The sequence below is a fragment of the Ornithorhynchus anatinus genome, chromosome 14, assembly GCF_004115215.2.
Source record: "Ornithorhynchus anatinus isolate Pmale09 chromosome 14, mOrnAna1.pri.v4, whole genome shotgun sequence".
Taxonomy (NCBI): domain Eukaryota; kingdom Metazoa; phylum Chordata; class Mammalia; order Monotremata; family Ornithorhynchidae; genus Ornithorhynchus; species Ornithorhynchus anatinus.
Genome location: NC_041741.1, coordinates 27,693,777 through 27,715,880, shown reverse-complemented (window position 1 = coordinate 27,715,880; position 22,104 = coordinate 27,693,777). Strand labels below are relative to the sequence as shown.

At 48.9% G+C, this 22,104-nt stretch overlaps 1 protein-coding gene across 2 annotated transcripts in view; it reads right to left on the bottom strand.

Annotated features, from left to right (window-relative positions):
• METTL25 (methyltransferase like 25) overlaps positions 1–22,104 on the bottom strand; it is a 91,286-nt gene that overhangs the window by 52,208 nt on the left and 16,974 nt on the right. For both annotated transcript variants that reach the window (XM_029079235.2, XM_029079234.2), the window contains exons 4-5: positions 17,821–18,453; positions 15,873–16,020 (exon numbers count right to left, since the gene is read on the bottom strand). In XM_029079235.2, the coding sequence (XP_028935068.1) occupies positions 15,873–16,020; positions 17,821–18,453 (781 nt within the window). The remainder of the gene's footprint in view (positions 1–15,872; positions 16,021–17,820; positions 18,454–22,104) is intronic.

The window sequence follows — 22,104 nt, the reverse complement described above, 5'->3', positions numbered from 1 at the left end:
ATTTTCTGCCATGTGACCATGGGCAAGTCACATCACTTCTCTGGGCCTTAATTCCCTCATCTGGAAAATGGGGGTTAAGAAGATTGTGAGCTCCTGTGGGACAGGAACGGTGTCCAACCCAATTTACTTGTAACTACCCAGGTGCTTAGTACAGTGCCTGGTACACAGTAAGTGCTTAAAAATACCACTAATATTATTATTATTATTAGATAGACGTGGGAAAGAATTGAATGGGACAGTGGGAGTGACAGCCTTTTACCCGCTTCTACTTTCTCCCCTCTGATGCAGTTCCGGAAATTGAGGGAGTCGGTGCTCTTGAAGGAAACTTAAAAGGCCCAAAAGGATTTTGTTATTACAGATAATAAGAATAAGAATAATAATGTTGGTATTTGTTAAGCGCTTACTATGTGCAGAGCACTGTTCTAAGCGCTGGGGGAGATAGAGGGTGATCTGAGGTAACTGAGGCCCAGAGAAGTGAAGTGACTTACCCACAGTCACACAGCTGACAAGTGGCAGAGCCGGGAGTCGAACTCATGACCTCTGACCCCGAAGCCCAGGCTCTTTCCCACCGAGCCACGCTGCTTCCCCAGATCTTAACAGTGCTTTTAAAAACCAATGGTTAAACGAGGATGGAAACTCAAGTTATAATTTTGAGGTTCACTTCTGCTGAAATAAAAAAGATATCCTCAGTTTTGTGGGCACACTGACTAATGGTTTAAATTAGGATGGATTTGAATCCCTCAAAATAAGTGACGTGCCTTGCGATTATCATGGATGTCAACAGGTACCCGAGAAGATGGATGGATAACCACTGGCATGATTTGCAAATGTTAGGGGCAATACACTTAATAGGCCGTTATCAGTGCGTGCATATTACTAAAATGAAAATGAAGAAAAATCCCAAATATTTGCTGCTGGGATCGCAAACCCCATCTTTAGCTGAATTAAAAGAACAAAGCCCAGTAATTTCCCCAAATGATGCGTTTTTAAACTCAAAAAACATAGTTTTCGCACAGGTGTTCGGTTACTTTATAAAATGATAGTCATTTTCATTCCAACAGAAAATAGAAATGTGGAAAGTATAAAATACCGACATTATTATTATTATTATTATTATTATTATTATTATTCAAATGCTTAAGAAAAAGTTGTCCAACCGAGCTATTCTTTATCATTTCGTTCTGGAAAAGTCAGTGTCTCTATTAATATTCATTAGATTTGGAAAGCCAATCCTAATTTTCTACTTTCAGCGATTCTCGAAGAATCTGGCTGGAAGAAATCTTTTTGTCACTTTTACCACTTCTTAGTATCCAAATAAAAGCTGTCTTTTAACAACTTTCAATGCAGAGCTGAACCTAGATGCATGGTGGTGGCGACTTGGGGTTTATACAGGAATGCACTTAAACCATCCTTTATTTTCAAAGATGCTGCTATTAATGGCGCTAAGAGTCAACCCGTCCATTGATTCGCCCGTCTGTTAGTATTTAAAAAAAACAAAAATGGTGGCATTTGTTAAGCGCTTACTACGTGCCAAGCACTGTTCTAAGCGCTGGGGGATACAAGGTGATCAGGTTGTCTCACGTGGGACTCACAGTTTCAATCCCCATTTTACAGACGAGGTAACTGAGGCGCAGAGAAGTGAAGTGACTTGCCCCCAGTCACACAGCTGGCAAGCGGCGGCGCCGGGATTCGAACCCATGACCTCTGGCTCCCAAGCCCGGGCTCTCTCCACTGTGCCACGCTGCTTCTCTACCGATTGCCTACTCTGCAGTAGGCATTTGGGAGAGGCCAATGTAAAGCAAAAGACACAGTGCTTTTTTTTTTAATGGGATCTGTCGAGTGCTTACGACACGCCAGATATCGTTCTAAAGCCTGGGGTGGACACAAGATGATCAGGTTAGGGGCTCACAGTCCTAATTCCCATTTTACGGACGAGGTAACCGAGGCCCAGAGAAGTGACCTGCCCGAGCTCGTCCGGCGGAAGAGCAGCAGCGCCGGGATCGGAACCCAAGTCCTTCTGCCTCCCAGGTCCGTGCTCCATTCACTAGGCGATGCTGCTTCTCTAAAGTTCCTGCACTAAAGAATAATAATGTCGGTATTTGTTAAGCGCTTACTATGTGCCGAGCACTGTTCTAAGCGCTGGGGTAGACATAGGGGAATCAGGTTGTCCCACGTGGGGCTCACAGTCTTAATCCCCATTTTACAGATGAGGGAACTGAGGCACAGAGAAGTTAAGTGACTTGCCCACAGTCACACAGCCGACAAGTGGCAGAGCTGGGATTCGAACTCATGAGCCCTGACTCCAAAGCCCGTGCTCTTTCCACCGAGCCACGCTGCTTCTCATAATGTTGGTATTTGTTAAGCGCTTACTATGTGCCGAGCACTGTTCTAAGCGCTGGGGTAAACACAGGGGAATCAGGTTGTCCCACGTGGGGCTCACACTTAATCCCCATTTTACAGATGAGGGAACTGAGGCACAGAGAAGTTAAGTGACTTGCCCACAGTCACACAGCTGACAAGTGGCAGAGCTGGGATTCGAACTCATGAGCCCTGACTCCAAAGCCCGTGCTCTTTCCACTGCGCCACGCTGCTTCAAAGAAGCCACTCGAGTTTTCATTTCTCCCCCATCCTCCAGAACCTCCCCGACTTTACCCTTCCCCTAGGTCAAGCAGAAACTCCCGACCGTTGGCAAACCCCTGACCGTCGGCCTTAAGGACCTCCATCGGTTTTCTCCCTCCATTTCACTGTCTTTTCCCGCTACACCTCAGCTCCCATTCTTCACCGCCCTCCAGCTCACCCTCTCCTCATGCCTCTGAACAAGCATTCCGGAAATCACCGGGAGGCGACGCTGATGAAATTTCTCCAGACGCTCGACAGGTTTTCTGTAGCAGGGATAAGCGTCACGGACGGACGTAAACCTGGAGACCACCCCGGTTTACAGAACTGTATTTGTTCCGGAGCTTGTCACAACTGTCGCTAAGCTCCGTCTTTCATCATCCGGCTTAAACTCTGACCTCGGGGCTACTCTTCTTTGGGAGGCAGCCCGGATCAGAACGGTTAGACTGCGCTACGTTCCGGTCAGTCTTCGGTGGGAGCTGGGCCACCCCACCCCAGAAGAGAAGCAGCATGATCAAGTGGATGGGGCCCGGGCCTGGGAAGGACCCGGGTTCTAATCCCGGCTCCACCACTTGTCTGCTGCGTGACCTTGTCTTTAAGAAAGTGAAAGATTTAACGGGTCGAAGTGAGAATTGTAGAAATGACCTAACTTTTAGGTTACAGTTTACGCGTTTACTCACAAAAAAAGATCTTCGAATCAGAAAAGGGGGACGGGCATTACATTTCCTACTAAAAAAAATTACACAAGGGCACTCAGCACATACAAGATACAGATTATCGCACACGGAAACCCCAAGTCTTACACTGAGGCGGTGAATCTTACTGACAAGAGTTACGAGAAGCTGTTGTTTCTTATTTAGGAGGGCTTTGATATGTACCTTCACACAAAAACGCCTATCACTCATCTCCCAAATATTATTTTATATCTGAGCCGGAAAGTAGTCTCATCTACCATGCTCCGTTACATGGCTATTTCCATTTTCTTTATTCTGGTACGTTCAGGACATTCGCTTTGGGTCCTTATTTACTCTATTTGTAGCATGGCTGCATTCTTTCTGTTGAACAAATCCAAGGTGTGTGAGCATTTAACATCCCTCTTCTTTGGGTACCGAAAACGATGAGGTGAAAATTAAAGAAAGAAAAAGGCAAGAATACGTGAAGGCTCTGTTTTCCAACCACTTCTCTGTGCCTCACTCAGCCCATCTGGAAAACGGGAATTGAGACTGGGAGCTTCATATGGGACAGGGACTGTGTCCACCCTGATTCGCTTGTACCCACCTTAGCAGCGCTTAGTACAGTGCCCGGCACGTAGTAAGCGGTTAACGAATACCACAGTTAGTATGACTACTATTAAAACCAACAAGGCATATTCAAAACATGCAAACGGAAGTGGTGTTGAAAGGGAACTGCAGAGAAGGATAGGAGAAACTACATTTCCCAGGAAGCAAAGGAGCCGATCCACCACATTTCCCGAAGTAAGGGGGTGAATTACGAGTGGAGTCGAGCTCCCGAAGTTCTCTCGGGGGAGCCAATTTTCCATGCCTTACCTCGGTGCCCAAACTTCCATACGTGGTGAGCTCTCTCTTCCCTTAATGAGGACTTGTGGGAAATTAAGCCGGGGAAATAAACGTTCGTGGCTTGCCTTTGGATTTGACGCTTTAAATCTTGGTTTTTCCCGTTTCAAATCGAAGCTTCTGAGCAAAATTGCCCCTGCCCGGGGAACCGGGTCTACTGTAAGGGAAAGAGCCTCTTTATCACCTATTCGATCCTTGTGGGAAAGATCAGTAAACACAATAAGGGCTTAGAATTTCTGGCTTTCTGATCTATTTCTCAATTCGAGTCTTCTCTTCCACTCCTTTTCACGTAAGCTCTTACGATTATTACTTTTTGCTGGCGATCGCTGGGTCTGGAAAGTCTCTCAGCCATAGTCCATCAGGGGGTTTGCAACTCTTCCAAAGTTTTATGCAGAGATTTCCACCAAACCCTGGTCAGAATTCTTGTTTCCCCTTCTGTCTTCTGAATGTCCCGTTTCGGGGAGAGCTATTTTAGCAAGTCAGCTACTGTCTCAGAAATCTGACTCTAAATGGGTAAGGTGTCTCATTCATTCATTCAATCGTATTTACTGAGTGCTTACCGTACGCCGAGCGCCGTACTAAGCACTCGGATGAGCACAGTGTAACGACAGACTGACACAGTCCCTGCCCACGATGAGCTCGGTTACCAAATTCTGCTATTCGACAGTACGTTGCCCGGGGCTGCACGCAAAAACAAAAGTGGAAAACGGAACCCCAAAACGATGAGTTTGATTTTTGGCCGAAGACTTTGGTGACGATGGGTTAGAAAGTGAATTGCAGGGTAAAGATACGCGATGTGATGGAAGCCATAGACTTAATTATGGCTAAAGGACCTAGCACTCCAAGTCACACCAATCACAGCGATGGTATTTATTGAGCAAACTCTGCGAAGAGCACCGTATTAGGCCCTTGGGAGAGTACAATACAGTTAGGGGAAGCAGCGTGGCTCAGTGGAAAGAGCCTGGGCTTCGGAGCGGCTCTGCCACTTGTCAGCTGTGTGACTGTGGGCAGGTCACTTAACATCTCCGGGCCTCAGTTCCCTCCTGTGTAAAATGGGGATTAAAAGTGTGTGAGCCCCACGTGGGACAACCTGATGACCCTGTATCTCCCCCAGCGCTTAGAACGGTGCTCGGCACCCAGTAAGCGCTTAACAAACACCAACATTACCATGGGTTCGACTCCCGGCTCGGCCACTTGTCAGCTGTGTGACCGTGGGCGAGTCGCTTCACTTCTCTGGGCCTCAGTTACCTCATCTGGAAAATGGGGATTAACCGTGAGCCTCACGTGGGACGACCCGATGACCCTGTATCTCCCCCAGCGCTTAGAACGGTGCTCTGCACACAGTAAGCGCTTAACAAATACCAACATTATCATTATTACAGCTGCCAGACATGAGCTCTACCGTCGAAAAGCATACTAGCCGCAACAATCTCCGGCATTTCTGTATTTATTTTGACCAATCCTGAACCCTTGTGTCTTAGAGAAGCAGCGTGGCTCAGTGGAAAGAGCATGGGCTTGGGAGCCAGAGGTCATGGGTTCGAATCCCGGCTCTGCCGGCAGAATCCCGGCAGCTGTGTGACTGTGGGCGAGTCACTTCACTTCTCTGGGCCTCAGTTCCCTCACCTGTAAAATGGGGATTGAGACCGTGAGCCTCACGTGGGACAACCTGATTACCCCAGCGCTTAGAACAGTGCTCTGCACATAGTAAGCGCTTAACAAACACCAACACTATTATCATTACTTTTATTCGATTTTAATTCGGTCACTTACGTTGATGAGTCTATTTGAAAATATCGTTGAGTTCTATCTGCTCCATTAGAGTGTAAATTCCTCGTAGTAGGCAGGGAACACATCTCCTTTTTTTTTTAACGGTATCTGTTAAGTGCTCACTCTGCGCCGGGCCCTGTACTAAGTGCCGCGGTAGACACAGGTTGATCGGGTTGGACACAGCTCGAGGTCACACAGCAGACAAGTGGCAGAATCAGGATTGGAACCCAGGTCCTTCTGACTCCCGGGCCTGTGCTCTATCTACTCGACCGCCCCGCTTCTCGTTTATATTTCTCAAGTACTTCCCAAATGCTTATATTTCCCGAGGGCTTCCCAAGTATTTATATTTCCCAAGTACATAGTTCAGTGCATTACAGCGAAGGGATCCTCCTTAAATGCTATTATCGCTTCTACTGCTGGATGCAAACCGACCCCACCGGTGGGTCGCCATTAGCGATCAATCGGTAGCATTTATTGGGAGCTTATTACGTGCAGGGCACTATACTAATTGCTTGGGAGAGTCCGCACAGCCAAAATTAGCAGACGCGTCCTCCGCCCATAACGAGCCCAAAGGGGGAGGCGGACACCGATGCCAATGATGAAGACTGTGAGCCTCACGGGGGACAACCTGATAGAGAAGCAGCGTGGCTCAGTGGAAAGAGCCCGGGCTTGGGAGTCAGAGGTCATGAGTTCGAATCTTCTCAGCTGTGTGACCGTGGGCGAGTCACTTCACTTCTCTGGGCCTCAGTTCCCTCATCTGGAAAATGGGGATTAACCGTGAGCCTCACGTGGGACGACCTGATTGCCCTGCATCTCCCCCAGCGCTTAGAACGGTGCTCTGCACGTGGTAAGCGCTCAACAAATACCAATATTATTATTATTATAAATGATTTAGGATACGTCATTTTAAAATATGTACCTAAGTGCTGCGGGGTGAGGGTGGGGTGGAGGACACACATCTAAAGGTCGCATATCCAAGTGCCTTGACCATGCAGAGGCAGAGCGAGTTGGGGAAAGGAGGGCTTAATCCTCTTGGAAGAGATGTGATCTTAATAACGCTTTGAGCGTTAGCAAGAGAGGGAGTGATCTCTCTGAGTGATCGTTCAGTAGTATTTATTGAGCGCTCACTATGTGCAGAGAGCACTGTACTAAGCGCTTGGAATGGACAAATCGGCAACAGATAGAGACGGTCCCTGCCCACTGACGGGCTTACGGTCTAATCGGGGGGAGACGGACAAAAAATTCATGTCTCCCCCGATTTAGACTGTAAGCCCATCGTGGGCAGGGAATGTGGCTATTTACTGCCGCACTGTACTCTCCCAAGTGCTTAGTACAGTGCTCTGCACCCAGTAAGTGCTCAAGAAAGACGACTGAATGAATAGATGAATGACTCGGGATGCCAAGAGGAGTTCTCGGAAGCAGAGACAGATTCCAACAGGACGGAAGAATCAGCATATGAGGGAACTCCTTCCACGGGCAGCGCGGTCTAGTGAACGGAACACAGACCTGGGGGTCGGAGGGACCCGGGTTCTAGTCCTGCCCCGGCCACTTGTCCGCTGTGTGACGTTGGGCAAGTCGCTTAACTGCTTTGTGCCTCAGCTCCCTCGTCTGGAAAATAGGGATTAGGACTGTGAGTCCCCCGTGGAACAGGGACTGTGTCTACCTCAGTGCTTAGAACAGCGCCTGGCACACGGTAAGTGCTTAACAAATACAACAATTATGATTATTACTACTATTACCTGTAAACAATGTGGGCGGACTATTTAGCCGGCTCCACGTCAGTCTTTTCAGTCAAAGCCCACCAGCGTGAACAGGAAACAAAGCAGAGCTACCTATCCGTTCCGACGGTCACTGATCAAAACAAGATTTTAACTTTTCTTCGAAACTCGTTTATGAAAATTGAGCAGCCATCGCAATCCAGTAGAAGAATTCCCCTGCCCACCCGCAAAACGTCTGCATAGAAAAGCAGCGTGGCTCAGTGGAGAGGAACCTGGGCTTCGGAGTCAGAGGTCATGAGTTCGACGCCCAGCTCTGCCACTTGTCAGCTGTGTGACCTTGGGCAAGTCACTTAACTTCTCTGTGCCTCAGGTACCTCATCTGTAAAAGGGGGATTAACTGTGAGCCTCACGTGGGGCAACCCGATTACCCCGTATCTAGCCCAGCGCTTAGAACGGTGCTCTGCACGTAGTAAGCGCTTAACAAATACCCACATTATTATTATTAAAATCAGACCTTAGGTTCTCTAATAGAACGTGCATTTTTAGAAAGCTGCTGCGTTAATAGACTTCCTCGAAAACAGAGCAAAAGTGATGATGTGAAGAGCTGGAAGGATAGCAGGTCTAATGTAGCTCACTGTCCTTCAAGTGATTGATTATTCCACAAACTGACAGAACTTGCGATTGTTTGCTTGGAGGATTTTTCAATGCATTAAGTTGGAAAGTAAAATCCTGTCTTCGGGACCAGGTCCTTTAAAGTCTCTTTCTTTTAAACTTTCAAAAAATTTATTGAAATCCTTTAAACAAAGGATACCTTCTTTTGCATCTTTTTCATTTCCTTTAATTATATTTACAGGCTTTTAAAAGTTAGAAGTTGAAAAAGGTATTGCCAGACCTTTTATTTACCTGGCTTAAGAGTCCCAAGACTCCTATTTCCTTGCAACAAGTCAGCAGGATACATAATCGCTCAATGGATAGTCATTCCTTGGAAGCAAGCAAGAATTGTTCTCACAATTAGGTGTGCTCTACACTGAAACTTTTGTTCACTCTTTCATAACTCATTAAGAAAAAAATATATTTTCCTGAAAACCAACGAACCAAAAGCCCACTTACAGTACGGCTCGCAAAGGCTAGGGGAAATAGCGCTCTTGAAAATGGTCAGTAAAACTCTACAGTTTATCACTCTGGCAATGCCATTTTCCCAAAACGACTGTGGGTGGAGAGGACCGTTTGATGTATGATTCCTAAGAGGGCTCCAAAAGGTGACGTTACGGGTTTCCATCCGGTCCTCAAGAACGACCGTCAATTGATCTGGTCTTTCAGTTCAAAGAGAAGCCTCAGACTATTCTATACTGTGAGTTCTGGTTGAGTTTTGGTTGAATGAAGGCAAGTTATGCTGGTTACGCAGCACATCTAGACCTACGCTTTTCATAAACCATTATTTCCTTTAAACGAAAAACACTCCATCTGCCTCTGAACCTGCGATGGAAGAGACTATCTGTGATGTGAGGAAAATGGAATCATTTCTGATGGCCGAAGGTGCATCGGAAATGAAATCCCACGCCCTAGGAGGCAAAATTCTCCAGTCGGGAGAAGAGGAGAACGGACAGAAGCTGCAGAACCCGGGAAAGTTATTTGATGATGATGATGATTTACTACCATTCTTTTTAGTGGCTTACTACGTGCCAGCCGCTTCGCTAAGTGTTGGGTAGATACAACCGAATCAGGTTAGACACAGTCCCTGTCCCACATGGGGCTCGGAGTCTTAATCCCCATTTTACAGCTGAGGTAACTGAGGCCCAGAGAAGTGAAGCGACTTGCCCACGGTCACCCAGCGGATGAGTGGTGGGGCCGGGATAAGAACCCAAGTCCTTCTGACTCCTAGGCCCGTGCTCGATCCATCAGGCCACGCTGCTTGTCACGGACCTAACGCAGGCCTCTGAAACCATCAGTCCATCTGGAATCTGCAAATCGCTGAGTAAATCTTTCATTTTGATCTTTTATCGCTATTGTTCTCGTCTGCCCGTCTCCCCCGATCAGACCGTGAGCCCGTCGAAGGGCAGGGACCGTCTCTATCTGCTGCCGCTCTGTCCATTCCAAGCGCTCAGTACGGCGCTCTGCACACGGTAAGCGCTCGATAAATACTACTGAACGAATGAATAAATCTGGCTGTCCTGCAAGTCCACAGCTGGTGCCGCTGACCCGGTCGGAAGCGGAACTCTTTGTCCCGGTCCATTCTCCAGGCCGGCGGAGTAACACGGGAAGGCACGGAGGATCGGAGCCGGGTTTGATTCATTCGACGCGGCCACGCTAGATGACGCGACGGAAGACGTGGAAGCGAAAGGCTTATGACTCACTTCTCCTCCTCTAGGGAACTCTTCCGACTCAACGGACTTAGAGCTTTATCGTTTAGGAAGAGCCGTAAGCAGCCGATTACGAACTGCAGCGCTGGGCTCGAGCACTCTGTGCTTCATTTGCCTCGCCTGGAAAACGGGAACTAAGACTGTGAGCCTCACGTGGGACACGGACTGCATCCGACCCGATTATCTTCTATCCAGTACAGTGCCGGAACATAGTAAGCGTTTAACGAATGCCATTTAGATAAAAAGTCGATCGGTAGTACCTACTGAGAGCTTAGCCTATTTTGGGCAGGGATCGGCTCTATTTGTTGCTGAATTGTACTTCCCAAGCATTTAGTACGGTGTTCTGCACACGGTGAGCACTCAGTGAACACGAGACTGTAAGCCCGTCCGATTATTCATTCATTCAATAGCATTCACGGAGCGCTTACTATGTGCAGAGCACCGTACTAAGCGCTTGGAATGGACAAATAGACCGTGAGCCCGTCAAACGGCAGGGACCGTCTCTATCTGTTGCCGACTTGTTCATTCCAAGCGCTCGGTACAGTGCCCTGCGCGTAGTAGGCGCTCAATAAATACTATCGAATGACGGACGGAACGAAGAAATACGACTGAATGAATGAACGCTTGAAAGAGCACGGGGTTTGGGTTCTAATCCCGGATCTCCCGTTTGTCTGCTGCGCGATCTTGGGCAGGTCACTTAACTTCTCGTGCCTCAGTCACCTCAACTGTAAAAAAGGGATTAAAAGTGTGAGCCCAGCATGGGACAACCTGACGACTCTGTATCTACCCCACTGCTTAAAACAGTGCTTAGCACTTAGTAAGCGCTTAACCAATACCATTATAGTTGATTACATCGCTGTGCCAAGTGCTCTGGTGGATGCAACAGAATTTGCATGTCCCTATCCTTCCTTAATAATAAGGCAGCCACACGCCTACAGAGTTCGAAGGGAAAAATTCTCTACCGCTTAGCATTTCACGCACACTATCATTTGACCGTAGATGACGGCCCCAAATGGAAACATTGGTTAAGCCAGGAAAAATATAGGCTGTTCTAGGGAGCTATTTAAAGCTCTATTTCAAAGGGCCCCTCTGATGCCCATAAACTATCTTAAATGACGAACGTTTAAAAGCAGCGTTTGAAACACAGGTTGAAAATTCAGTCTCGTAATAGCTCGGCGAGCTCCGAGGCGTTTTTCAAAATGTATATTCTCGTGACAGACCACCTCCACGTTCCACCTCGGTCGATAGTATAAACACCCCATACGAAGTACACTGCTTACGCAGAAAAGGTACCGTAGAAAAAAGCAGCACGCACGCCAGATACGATTGAGGCGCACCGTGGAGGTCTTACTCATATGGAAATTCACATCCCCTAAGAGACACTGTCCATTTCCAACTTTTAACAGGTAGGCAGATGGCAAAGAACGACCCACATGCGGTAGTACGTTCATTTTCAACAGGCCCAGATTGACGGGGGGGCGGGGGGGGGGCGGATTCTGTCGGGCAAAATGATTTCGTTCCTTCTGTCATTACGCCACGTTCACAGCTTGGTGTGACGACCAAGCGATACGGTCCCTGGCTTGTTTCCTGTCCTTCATTTCCGCCCTTCCTATCCACCTCCGCCTCTCCTCTCGAGCGCGAGCGCTCGGAAGAAGAAATGCGCCCTTCGGCCGCGACCGACCGCGCTCGGTCCGGCCCGTGGCCAGATCGAAGGTGGTCTGAGGGCGAAAGGAGCGGCAGTTACTCTTCCCGTGCATAACTGCCTCCGGTTTCTGTAAGTCCCAAATGAACGAGGGGCTATTATGTGGGGAAGAAAGTCTAGCAATAGAGAAGCAGCTTGACCCGGAGGAAAGAACGTGGATCTGGAAGTCGGAGGACCTGGGTCCTGGTCCCAGCTCTGCCACTGGTCCGCCGTGGGAGCTGGGCAAGTCACGTCACTTCTCTGCGCCTCGGTTCCTTCGTCTGTAAGATGGGGACAGGGAATGGGATGTTGGTATTTATTCAGCGCTTACTACGTGCAGGGCACTGTTCTAAGCGCTGGGGAAGACACAGGGGAATCGGGTTGTCCCACCTGGGGCTCACAGTCTCCGTCCCCATTTTCCAGATGAGGGAACTGAGGCCCAGAGAAGCGAAGCCACTTGCCCAGAGTCACACAGCTGCCAAGGGGCAGAGCCGGGATTCGAAGCCATGACCTCCGACTCCTTCTCTCATGTGTCTGACCTGATTAAGTCGTATCTACCCTGGCCCTCTGCCCAAGTTAGAAAGACAAACGATAGAGAAAATAGAATGAGAAGGAGAGCAAGAAAAGGAGAAAAGGGAGAGAGGAGGAGAAACGTAAGAAAGCACTGGAGATCGCATCCCTCACCTGCATTTGCCCTGTCTCAAGTGCAGATACACTCATTCATTCAATCAGTCTACTGAGCGCTTGCCGCACGCGAGGTACTGTACTAAGCCGTCGGGAGAGTACATCCGAACAGCAACCGGACGCGTTCCACGCCCGCGACGAGCCCGGCGCGTAGAGGGAGAGGCCGTGGGACAGTCGACTGCCCTCGGGTGCCAGGACTTGTGTGAGAGTCACCTTCGGAGAGTCGCCCTCGGGTCCCGGGGCTCTGTGAGAGTCGTCCTCGGGCGCCGGGGCTGTGCGATGGTGGCCTGCAGGTGGCTGTGCCTCGGTTTCCCCGTCGGTAAAACGGGACCCGTTCTCCCCCGTTACGCGGGGAGCCCCACGTGGGGCGGGGTTTGGGTCCGATTCGCTTCTAGACTATCTCCCCTAGCACTCGGTACAGAGCTTGGCAGACCCCGACTGCTTCACAGATCATTTACGGTTGAATCTCCACGGTGGGCGACTTGATACACAGCTGAGTAGCCAGAGGACCGGGAGACGATGGTGATAATGATAATGTTGGTATCTGCTAAGCGCTTACTACGTGCAGAGCACCGTTCTAAGCGCTGGGGGAGGTACGGGGGAATCGGGTCGTCCCACGTGAGGCTCACGTTCGATCCCCGTTTTCCAGACGAGGTAGCCCAGGCCCAGAGAAGTGAAGTGACTCGCCCACGGTCACACAGCTGACAACCCTCCGACTCCCGGGCTCTCCCCACCGAGCCACGATCCGTAAACCAGGGAAAATGCGGTCTTCGGGACGGATCTTTGACCGGTCTGGGTCTCAGCCCCATCAGCACGGTGGGGGAAAAGAGCTTAGTACAGTGCTTTGCCCACAGTAGGCACCCAATTATTACCCCCCTCCCCCACCTTCTCTTCTTCCCCAGCACACTCCAACGAAGAAACTCTCCGGCCCAACTGGTGTTTCTAATAATAATAACAGTATTTGTTAAGCACCGTGTGTCGGGCACTGGTCTAAGCACCGGGGTAGATAAGAAGATGATGAGGTCCGGCGTAGTCCCCGTCCCACCCAGACCTCATTAATCTGAGATGAAAAGAGACTAGGGATTGAATCCCCATCTCCCGGATGAGGCGGCTGAGACGCAGAGAAGTTAACTGACTTGGCCAGGGTCACGCAGCGGGCACGGGGCTGAGCTACATTGGAACCCAGGTCTCCTCACTTCCAGGTCCATGCTCTTTCCACTAGGCCACGCTGCGCCTCCAAGAAAACACAGAAATTCTGCATCGCATGGATTTTACAATTTTTGCTTGGCAGAGATTTTATCTACTTTTTCGCTTCGTCACAGGGATTTTACAATTTTTGCTTGGCAGAGATTTTATCTACTCTCTCCTCTACTTTCTGGCTGACTCCCTATTTACACCAAATGGACTCTTGGAGATGCATACGAATGAGTCCTCGCCAGCGACCAGCAGAGGAGATTTTCACGGTGTTTAACCACGACTCAGCGGAAGGAGCCCGGGCTTTGGAGTCAGGGGTCATGAGTTGGAATCCCGGCCCTGCCACTTGGCAGCCGGGGGACTGTGGGCAAGTCACTTCCCTTCTCCGGGCCTCAGTGACCTCATCTGGAAAATGGGGATTAAGACCGTGAGCCCCACGTGGGACAACCCGATTCCCCCGTGCCCACCCCAGCGCTTAGAACGGTGCTCCGCCCATAGTAAGCGCTTAACAAATACCAACTGCGTTTACTATGAAATTTATACTGAACTTTATATTTCTTGATTCCAATCTATCAATTCGACCCACGCGAACACTCAGAGGAGAACTTCATCATCAGTGGCGTCTTTTAAGGATGTGAACAGTCAATCAGTGGCATTAATTGAGCACTTACTGTGTGCACAGCACTGTGCTAAGTATTTGGGAGAATGCAATACACCGGCATCAACGGGAACGTTTCCTGCCCATAACCGGCTTACAGTCTAAAAGGGACATCTATGTGTGTGTGAGGTGTGTGTGTGCGGTGTGTGTGTGTGTGGTGTGTGTGGGTTAATTTAATTCCAGTTTTATCACAACACCATGTATTCGGATTTCTTTTTTTCATATCTGATTCCAATACAGATACAATAGTCCCGGTTCCGCCACTTGCCTACTAAATGACTTGGGCTAGTCAGTTAACTTTTCCGTGCCTCGGTTTCCTCATGGGGATAAAATACCCGCAATTTTTTTTAGATCGTGAGTCCCATGCAGCAAAGGGACTGAATGTGACCTTATCATCCTGAATCTACCCCAGAACTTAGCTGAGTGCTTGGTACATAGTAAGCACTTGATCAATCAATCAATATTTATTGATTTATTTACAAACGATCGTAAACAGAAATCCAAAAAAGTGGAAGAAACAACCCAGGAATCGCCTATAGCAATCAAAATTCATGCTCTTTCCATCCAGGGACATTCGGTCAAGGGTTATGGACACTAGTACACACTTTCCGACACAAAGTCAATTGGATACTAGTACCCGCTTTCCAACACAAGGTCCATCTCCCAAAAAGCTGTGTATATAATTCATTCGATCGTATTTATTGAGCACTTTCTGTGCGCCAAGCACTGTACTAAGCACTTGGGAGAGTACAATATAACAATAACTAGACACATTTGCTGCCCACAGTGAGCTTAGATAGTGAAAAGGCAGGTTGGTTAACCCACTGTCACCTATCAGTAAAATCTTGCAACTGTAGCCCTTTGGATTATATTTAAACGAAAAGGACTAACGACGATTCCCTCGAAACTAAATAATAAGTTTAAATAATAAGTAAACACAGTCTTCTAGACCGTAAGCTCACTGTGGGCCGGGAACGTGCCTACCCACTCTGTCATGTTGTACTCTCCCAGGTGCTTAGTACAGTGCTCTGCAGATGGTAAGCATTCAGTCGACGACTGACTGATTGAATGAATAACAAAACCGATATTTTCCCAGATGGATACCAAAAAAAAAAAAAATCCAAACCAAGGAGGAAAAAAACTTCAGTCGTAAATTCATATGAAAAAAACAATAGGCAACTTTCAGTTTTAATCTTTTTCCTAGGGCTTAATACTGTGCTCCGGATTCATTAAACGCTTAATAAATACTCTTTAATATCACTGCCAAGAAGCTATTTATATGAGTGACAGTAAGCTAGCAATATCCCTCGTTCTACATTCAGTCGGGGTCCTCTCCGGGTTAAAACATTTATAATACATCACCACTCATTGTTCGGGTTTACTTAACAACAATTTATAACCACAGCATTGAAATGAAACTCTACCTGGCTTTATCTTCCAATAAGAATATCAGACTGGGCCCCGAGATAAATTAGTTTTCTCATCATTCATCACCCTATAATATCCCAAGAAAGGAGCCAGAAAGCGACCATGAACCGAAAATGAACCGACAACCGGGAGGAGGAATCTGGCGGTGACGGAGTGGGGACGGAAGTGGGTCTTTCAGGGGAGTAACGATACCTTCGTCAGGATTTTCGTACTCTTCCGATAACAGATGGTAGCAGCAGCCCACATTACAAATTGCCTTGATTTCGGGCTTCGAAGCAAAGATCCTCAGAGCGTTCGGGGCAAGGTCACCACAAGTGTGTAATCCTACGATTATGCAGTCCTACGAGAAACGGGAAGGAAAACAGAAAAATGAAAATCCGTTCAAGTAAAAAGTTGGGTTTTTTTTTAAAAAAAGGTGATTTTCAACCAACGAAATTTTCATGTCTTCCTCTATTTTTGATTATTGATTATTTAGCGAGCACTTACAGTGTGCGAAGCACTGTACTGAGCGCTCGGGTGAGTACAATGCGGCAACAAAAAGACACAGTCCCTACTCACAGCAAATTTACCTATAAATACCAAATTTGGGTTATTCAACCCCGCCATTTAAAGTCGCTGAATGCACTACTTTATACACCCGAATGAGCTCGATGAAAGGTTTGGGAGCTTTGCAGGAGAAGCCTAAAAGATGAGGGGAGGCTGGGGGTGAGGGAACATTTACAGGTTCCAGTCGCCCCAACTCCTGGCCGGACCACCACCCGTTTTTCCAGGCCAACTACGTATTCTCCCTCAGCCCCCTTTTTGTCAATTCCCAAATCCCCAAACGCTCCACCCGGATCCCCTGAAATGGGAAATGAAAAAATGCATGGGCTTTGCAGATGCAAGCGATCTCCTTACGAAAAGATACATATTGGAAAATGGATATGACGTCACGTCTCTAAACTGGAAGCTCGTTGTGGACTGGGAACCAGTTCACCTGCTCTGTTAGGGTTTAACCGCCAAAGTGCTCGGTCTAGCGCTCGGCACCCAGTAAGCACTCAATAAATGCCACTTGTTCACCGACTGATGTCGCTTAATACGTTTTCCTTTGAACGCGCAGAGGGTGGCACCTCAATGGCATCCTTCATCATTGTACTCTTTCAAGCACTTAAACAGTGCTCTGTACTTACTAGGTGCTCAATAAATACCACTGGTCGATTGATTGATCCTGGACCCTGCTGCCTTAAGTAAGGCCTGGCTCTGCCATTTGTCAGCTGTGTGACTGTGGATAAGTCACTTAACTTCCCTGGGCCTCAGTTCCCTCAACTGGAAAACGGGGATGAAGACTGTGAGCCCCACGTGGGACCACCTGATTCCCCTGCGTCTACCCCAGCGCTTAGAACAGTGCTCTGCACGTAGTAAGTGCTTAACAAATACAAACATTATTATTATTAAGTCTGTTTACATTTTAGCCAGTGCAGCTCTTCTAAAATCCCAGTGTCTTTTTCTTTTTTTAATGGTATCTGTTAAGCGCCTCCATGTGTTCTAAGCACCGAAGTAGATATGAGCCGCTCAGGTTGGACACGGTCCCTGTTCCAATCTAAGGAGGATGGAAAACAGGAGAACCGAGGCACAGAGAAGTGAAGTGACTTGCCCAAATAATAATATTGGTATTTGGTATTTGTTAAGCGCTGACTACGTGCACAGCACTGTTCTAAGCGCTGGGTGATCAGGTGGTCCCACACGAGGCTCACGGTCTTCATCCTCATTTTACGGATGAGGTAACTGAGGCCCAGAGAAGTGACTTGGTCCCACAGCTGACCAGCAACGGAGCCGGGATTCGAACCCATGACCAAAGTCACCCAGCAAGCGACCGGAAGAGCCGGGATGAGAACCCGGGTCCTCGGACTCCTTCCGCTAGGCCCCGCCGCTTCTCTCTCCTCATTTTTCATCCCGCCGTGTCCCCGCCACAGCCTAGCTTCGGCCACGCCGAAAGGAGCGCCGAGTAAACTCAGCGTAGGTCGCAGTCAACGAGACCCAGAGCCACAGGGCAGTGGCACGTTCCGCCGCCATAATTCACGGCAGAGGTGGGGTGTGCACTGCACCTGCCCCTTCCGCCCCACTTCGCTTCGGCAACGCCCGGCTTATACTACGGAACCACCTCCAGATCTGGAATGACGTCACGGAGCTCCGATTCCGCGGTGATACGGGAAGTCAAAGGCGAGTAAATGTTGGATCCGCTAGACTTGTTTCCTCTGCCTCCGGGGTTCACTTTTCCCCCTTCTTCCTCATCTTCTCCGTAAAGTCGCTGGCGGGCCTTTTTAGACAGGGCAGCTACTTCTACGGCATCGACGGGCAGAATATCGACGAGAGGCAAGACGGTTTCAGAACCCGGGTTCTGGTATATTTGGGATTGAGGACGGAAGTTATCCTCGGTCCGTCTTACGGTGTTGGAGTCGACAGAGTCCGTGAGGTCGCAGGTCAGGCCCGATGAAGAGGAAACTGAGGCGGCTCTCCTGTCCGGACTAAGGGGGATGTGGGTAGGACTTGGGAGCTGTGGGTTGAAATTGGCTTCATAGTTCATTTTATCTGGCGGTGCCTCTTCTAACAACTGCTGGCTGGCAGCTGCTTTGGCGTGACTTTGATAGGCCTTCCAGTGTTTCTTCAATTTCCGGTTTCTCTCCTTAGCTCCACGGGTGTTGGTATTTGAGGAATCAATTCCATAAACTTTCAGGCCATACTTCAAGGACAGAAAGGAGCTCAGGTAGCCCTTGCCGGAACCCAGGTCAACCACCTAATTGAGAAAAACAGAAGGAAGCACATTAATGAACTGACAAAATACGCAGAATAAACATCCCTTAACTAAAAAAAAAACCATCTGGATTTCCTAATTTATGCAACTTCTTTTGCTGAGAAATAGCTCATTGATTTAATTTCTGGTTTCAAAGTACCAACCGCCGAAGACGCAAAGAGTAGCATCACCTTTGAAAGAAAGGAATGGCCCGATCGCGTGCGTGACAGCAAAAAACTCGGTCATTTCTGCCACTTGGCAGCTGTGTGACTGTGGGCAGGTCACTTCACTTCTCCGTGCCTCAGTTACCTCATCTGTAAAAGGGGGCTTAACCGTGAGCCTCACCTGGGACGACCTGATTACCCTGTGCCTACCCCGGCGCGTAGAACAGTGTTCTGCACATAGTAAGCGCTTAACAAATGCCAACATTATTATTATTTAAAATGTTAAAATATTTACCTTTTTGTAGCGCTTTTCTAATGAATAAGAAGCAACAGTCTCATTTTTAAAATGGTATCTGTTAAGGGCTTACTAGGTGCCAGGCACCGTACTAAGAGCTGGGATAAGTATAAATTAATCCCACTTGACCCAATCCCTGTCCCACGCTGGGCTCAAAGTCTAAGTAAGAGGCAGAAGAGGCACCGAATCCCCATTTTCCAGTTGAGGAAACGGAGGCACAGAGAAGTTAAATGACTTGCCCAAGGTCACACGTCAGGCAATTGGCAGAGCTGGGATTAGGACACAATCTGGACTTAGGACACAATTAGGACTCTGGCTCGCAAGCCCGTGCTCCGCGGCTCAGCGGAAAGGGCACGGGCTTCGGGGTCCGGGGTCATGAGTTCGAATCCCAGCTCTGCCACTTCTCTGGGCCTCAGTTACCTCATCTGGAAAATGGGGATGAAGGCCGTGAGCCTCACGTGGGACAACCTAACAGTGCTCTGCACATAGTAAGCGCTTAGCAAATACCAACGTTATTATTATTATTATTATTATTATTAGAGCATGCTGCTTCCCTACTCATTGTCAGAACAGCTGTTTGGGCCCTTAAAAACCTTAAAAGCACTACCAGAGCTCGTAGATCGCTCCACTGTCAATATCGTTAGCAGAAACACTTTACATTACGGTATACGTTCGCCACTGTGGAGGTCGAGCCCCTGTGCTAAGACAATCCGGTTGGGCACAGTCCACGTCCCACATGCGGCTCACAGTCTTAATCCCCATTTTACAGATGAGGTAACTGAGGCGGGGAAAAGTTAAGCGACCTGTCCAAAGTCACACAAGCGACAAAGTGGTGGAGGCAGGATTAGAACCCAGCTCCTTCGGACTCCCAGGTCGTTGCTCAATCCCCTAGGCCACGCTGCTTCTGCATTTCAAATAACGTTGGTATCTGCTGAGCGCTCACTATGTGCCGAGCACTGTTCTAAGCGCCGGGGGAGACACAGGGGAATCAGGTTGCCCCACGTGGGGCTCGCAGTCTTAATCCCCATTTTACAGATGAGGGAACTGAGGCACCGAGAAGTCTAGTGACTTGCCCAAAGTCGTACAGCTGACAAGTGGCCGAGCCGGGATTCGAACCCACGACCTCTGACTCCAAAGCCCGGGCTCTTTCCACTGAGCCACGCTGCTTCTTCAAATGTACAAGACGTAACACTGGCATTCACAAAACACGGTAGCATAAGCAGCGTCGCTCGGTGGCAAGAGCCCGGGCTCGGGAGTCAGAGCTCATGGGTTCGAATCTCGGCTCCGCCACTTGGCAGCTGTGTGACCGTGGGCAAGTCACTTCACTTCTCTGGGCCTCAGTGACCTCATCTGGAAAATGGGGATGAAGACCGCGAGCCCCACGTGGGACGACCCGATGACCCTCTATCTCCCCCGGCGCTTAGAACAGTGCTCTGCACACAGTAAGCGCCTAACAAATACCAACGTTATTATATTAGGTTTTCGAAGGAAGTGTTCAATTGCTTTGGTGGATGATGTTTTGCTCTCCCTCATCAACTCTGGACCTTATCGGAACCTCCTCGCTAGATTGTAAACCCCTTTATCTCTTTTTTTAGGGCACTGGTTAAGCGCTTACTACGTGCCGGCCATCGTATCAAGCACTGGAATGGCTACAACTAAAGAGATTGGACAAAGTCCCCGTCCCACATGGGGCTCCCAGTACTGATCCCCATTTTACAGATGAGGGAACCGAGGCCCAGAGACAAGTGGAGTGACTTGCTTAAGGTCACACAACAGACAAGGGGCAGAGCCAGGTCCTTGTGACCCCCAAGCCCAAGCGCCGACCCTTCGGCTACTCTGCTTCCCTTCCTTGAGGGGAGGGGTCACGTCCACCAAATCCACTGTACTGCGCTTTCCCACATCCTTAACGTGGTGCTATGCACGGAATAAGCGGTCAATGAACACCCCCGATCGATTACTTGAAGTGGCGTAGAATGAGTCTTCATGATCTGGAACTCTGAATCAGCTGCTTAATAGCATGGCTTCCCTTTCACCTCAAAATGAGGCGGGAAACGCTTAGGCTAGGAATCATCAGGGAAAGGTCTGGCCCGCGCAGAGAGTTAGTGGATCGTTGCCCTTCGAAGTAAGCTGGACTGTAAACCCGTCACTGGGCAGGGACTGTCTCGATCTGTGGCCGATGTGTCCACTCCAAGCGCTCAGTACGGTGCTCTGCACATAGGAGGAGGAAGGAAGAAGGAAGAAGAAATAACCGTAGCGCTCAATAAATACTACTGAATGAATAAAGAAGAAGCTAGAGAAGTAAATCCTAGCGGAAAGAACACAGGCATGGTAGTCGGAGGATCGCGAGCACAATCCCGGTTCTGCCACTTTTAGGCGGGGTGATCTCGAGCGAATCGCTTGACTTCTCTGGGCCTCAGCTTCCCCATTTGCTCACTGAAACTAGAGTCCCATGTGGGACCGGGACTGTGGCTGGCGTGATTAACCGGTAATAATAAATAATAACGTTGGCCTTTGTTAAGCGCTTACTATGTGCAGAGCACCGTTCTAAGCGCCGGGGTGGACACAGGGGAATCGGGTTGTCCCACGTGGGGCTCACAGTCTTCATCCCCACTTTACAGGTGAGGTAACGGAGGCCCAGAGAAGTTAAGTGACTCGCCCACAGTCACACAGCTGACAAGTGGCAGAGCCGGGGGTCGAACCCATGACCCCTGACTCCAAAGCCCACGCTCTTTCCACTGAGCCACGCTGCTTCTCGTGGTATTGGTATTAACTGGTATTTAACCCAGTGCTTAGAACAGTGTTTGACACGTAGCAAACGCCTGAAATGAAGAAGGAAGAAGGAGGAAAAGGGAGGAGGACGAGAAGGAAGAAGAAGGAAAAAGATGGAAGAATAAGAAGGAAGAAAAGGAGGAAGACAAAGAAGAAGGAAAAAGGAGGAGGAGGAAGAAGAAGGAAGAGAGGAGGAGGAGAAAGAGAAGGAATAATAATAATAATAATGTTGGTATTTATTGAGCTCTTACTATGTGCGGAGCCCTGCTCTAAGCGCCGGGGGAGACACGGGGGAATCAGGTCGTCCCACGTGGGGCTCGCGGTCTTAGTCCCCATTTTACGGATGAGGTGACGGAGGCACCGAGAAGTGGAGTGACTCGCCCACAGTCACCCAGCTGACAAGTGGCTGAACCGGCATTCGAACCC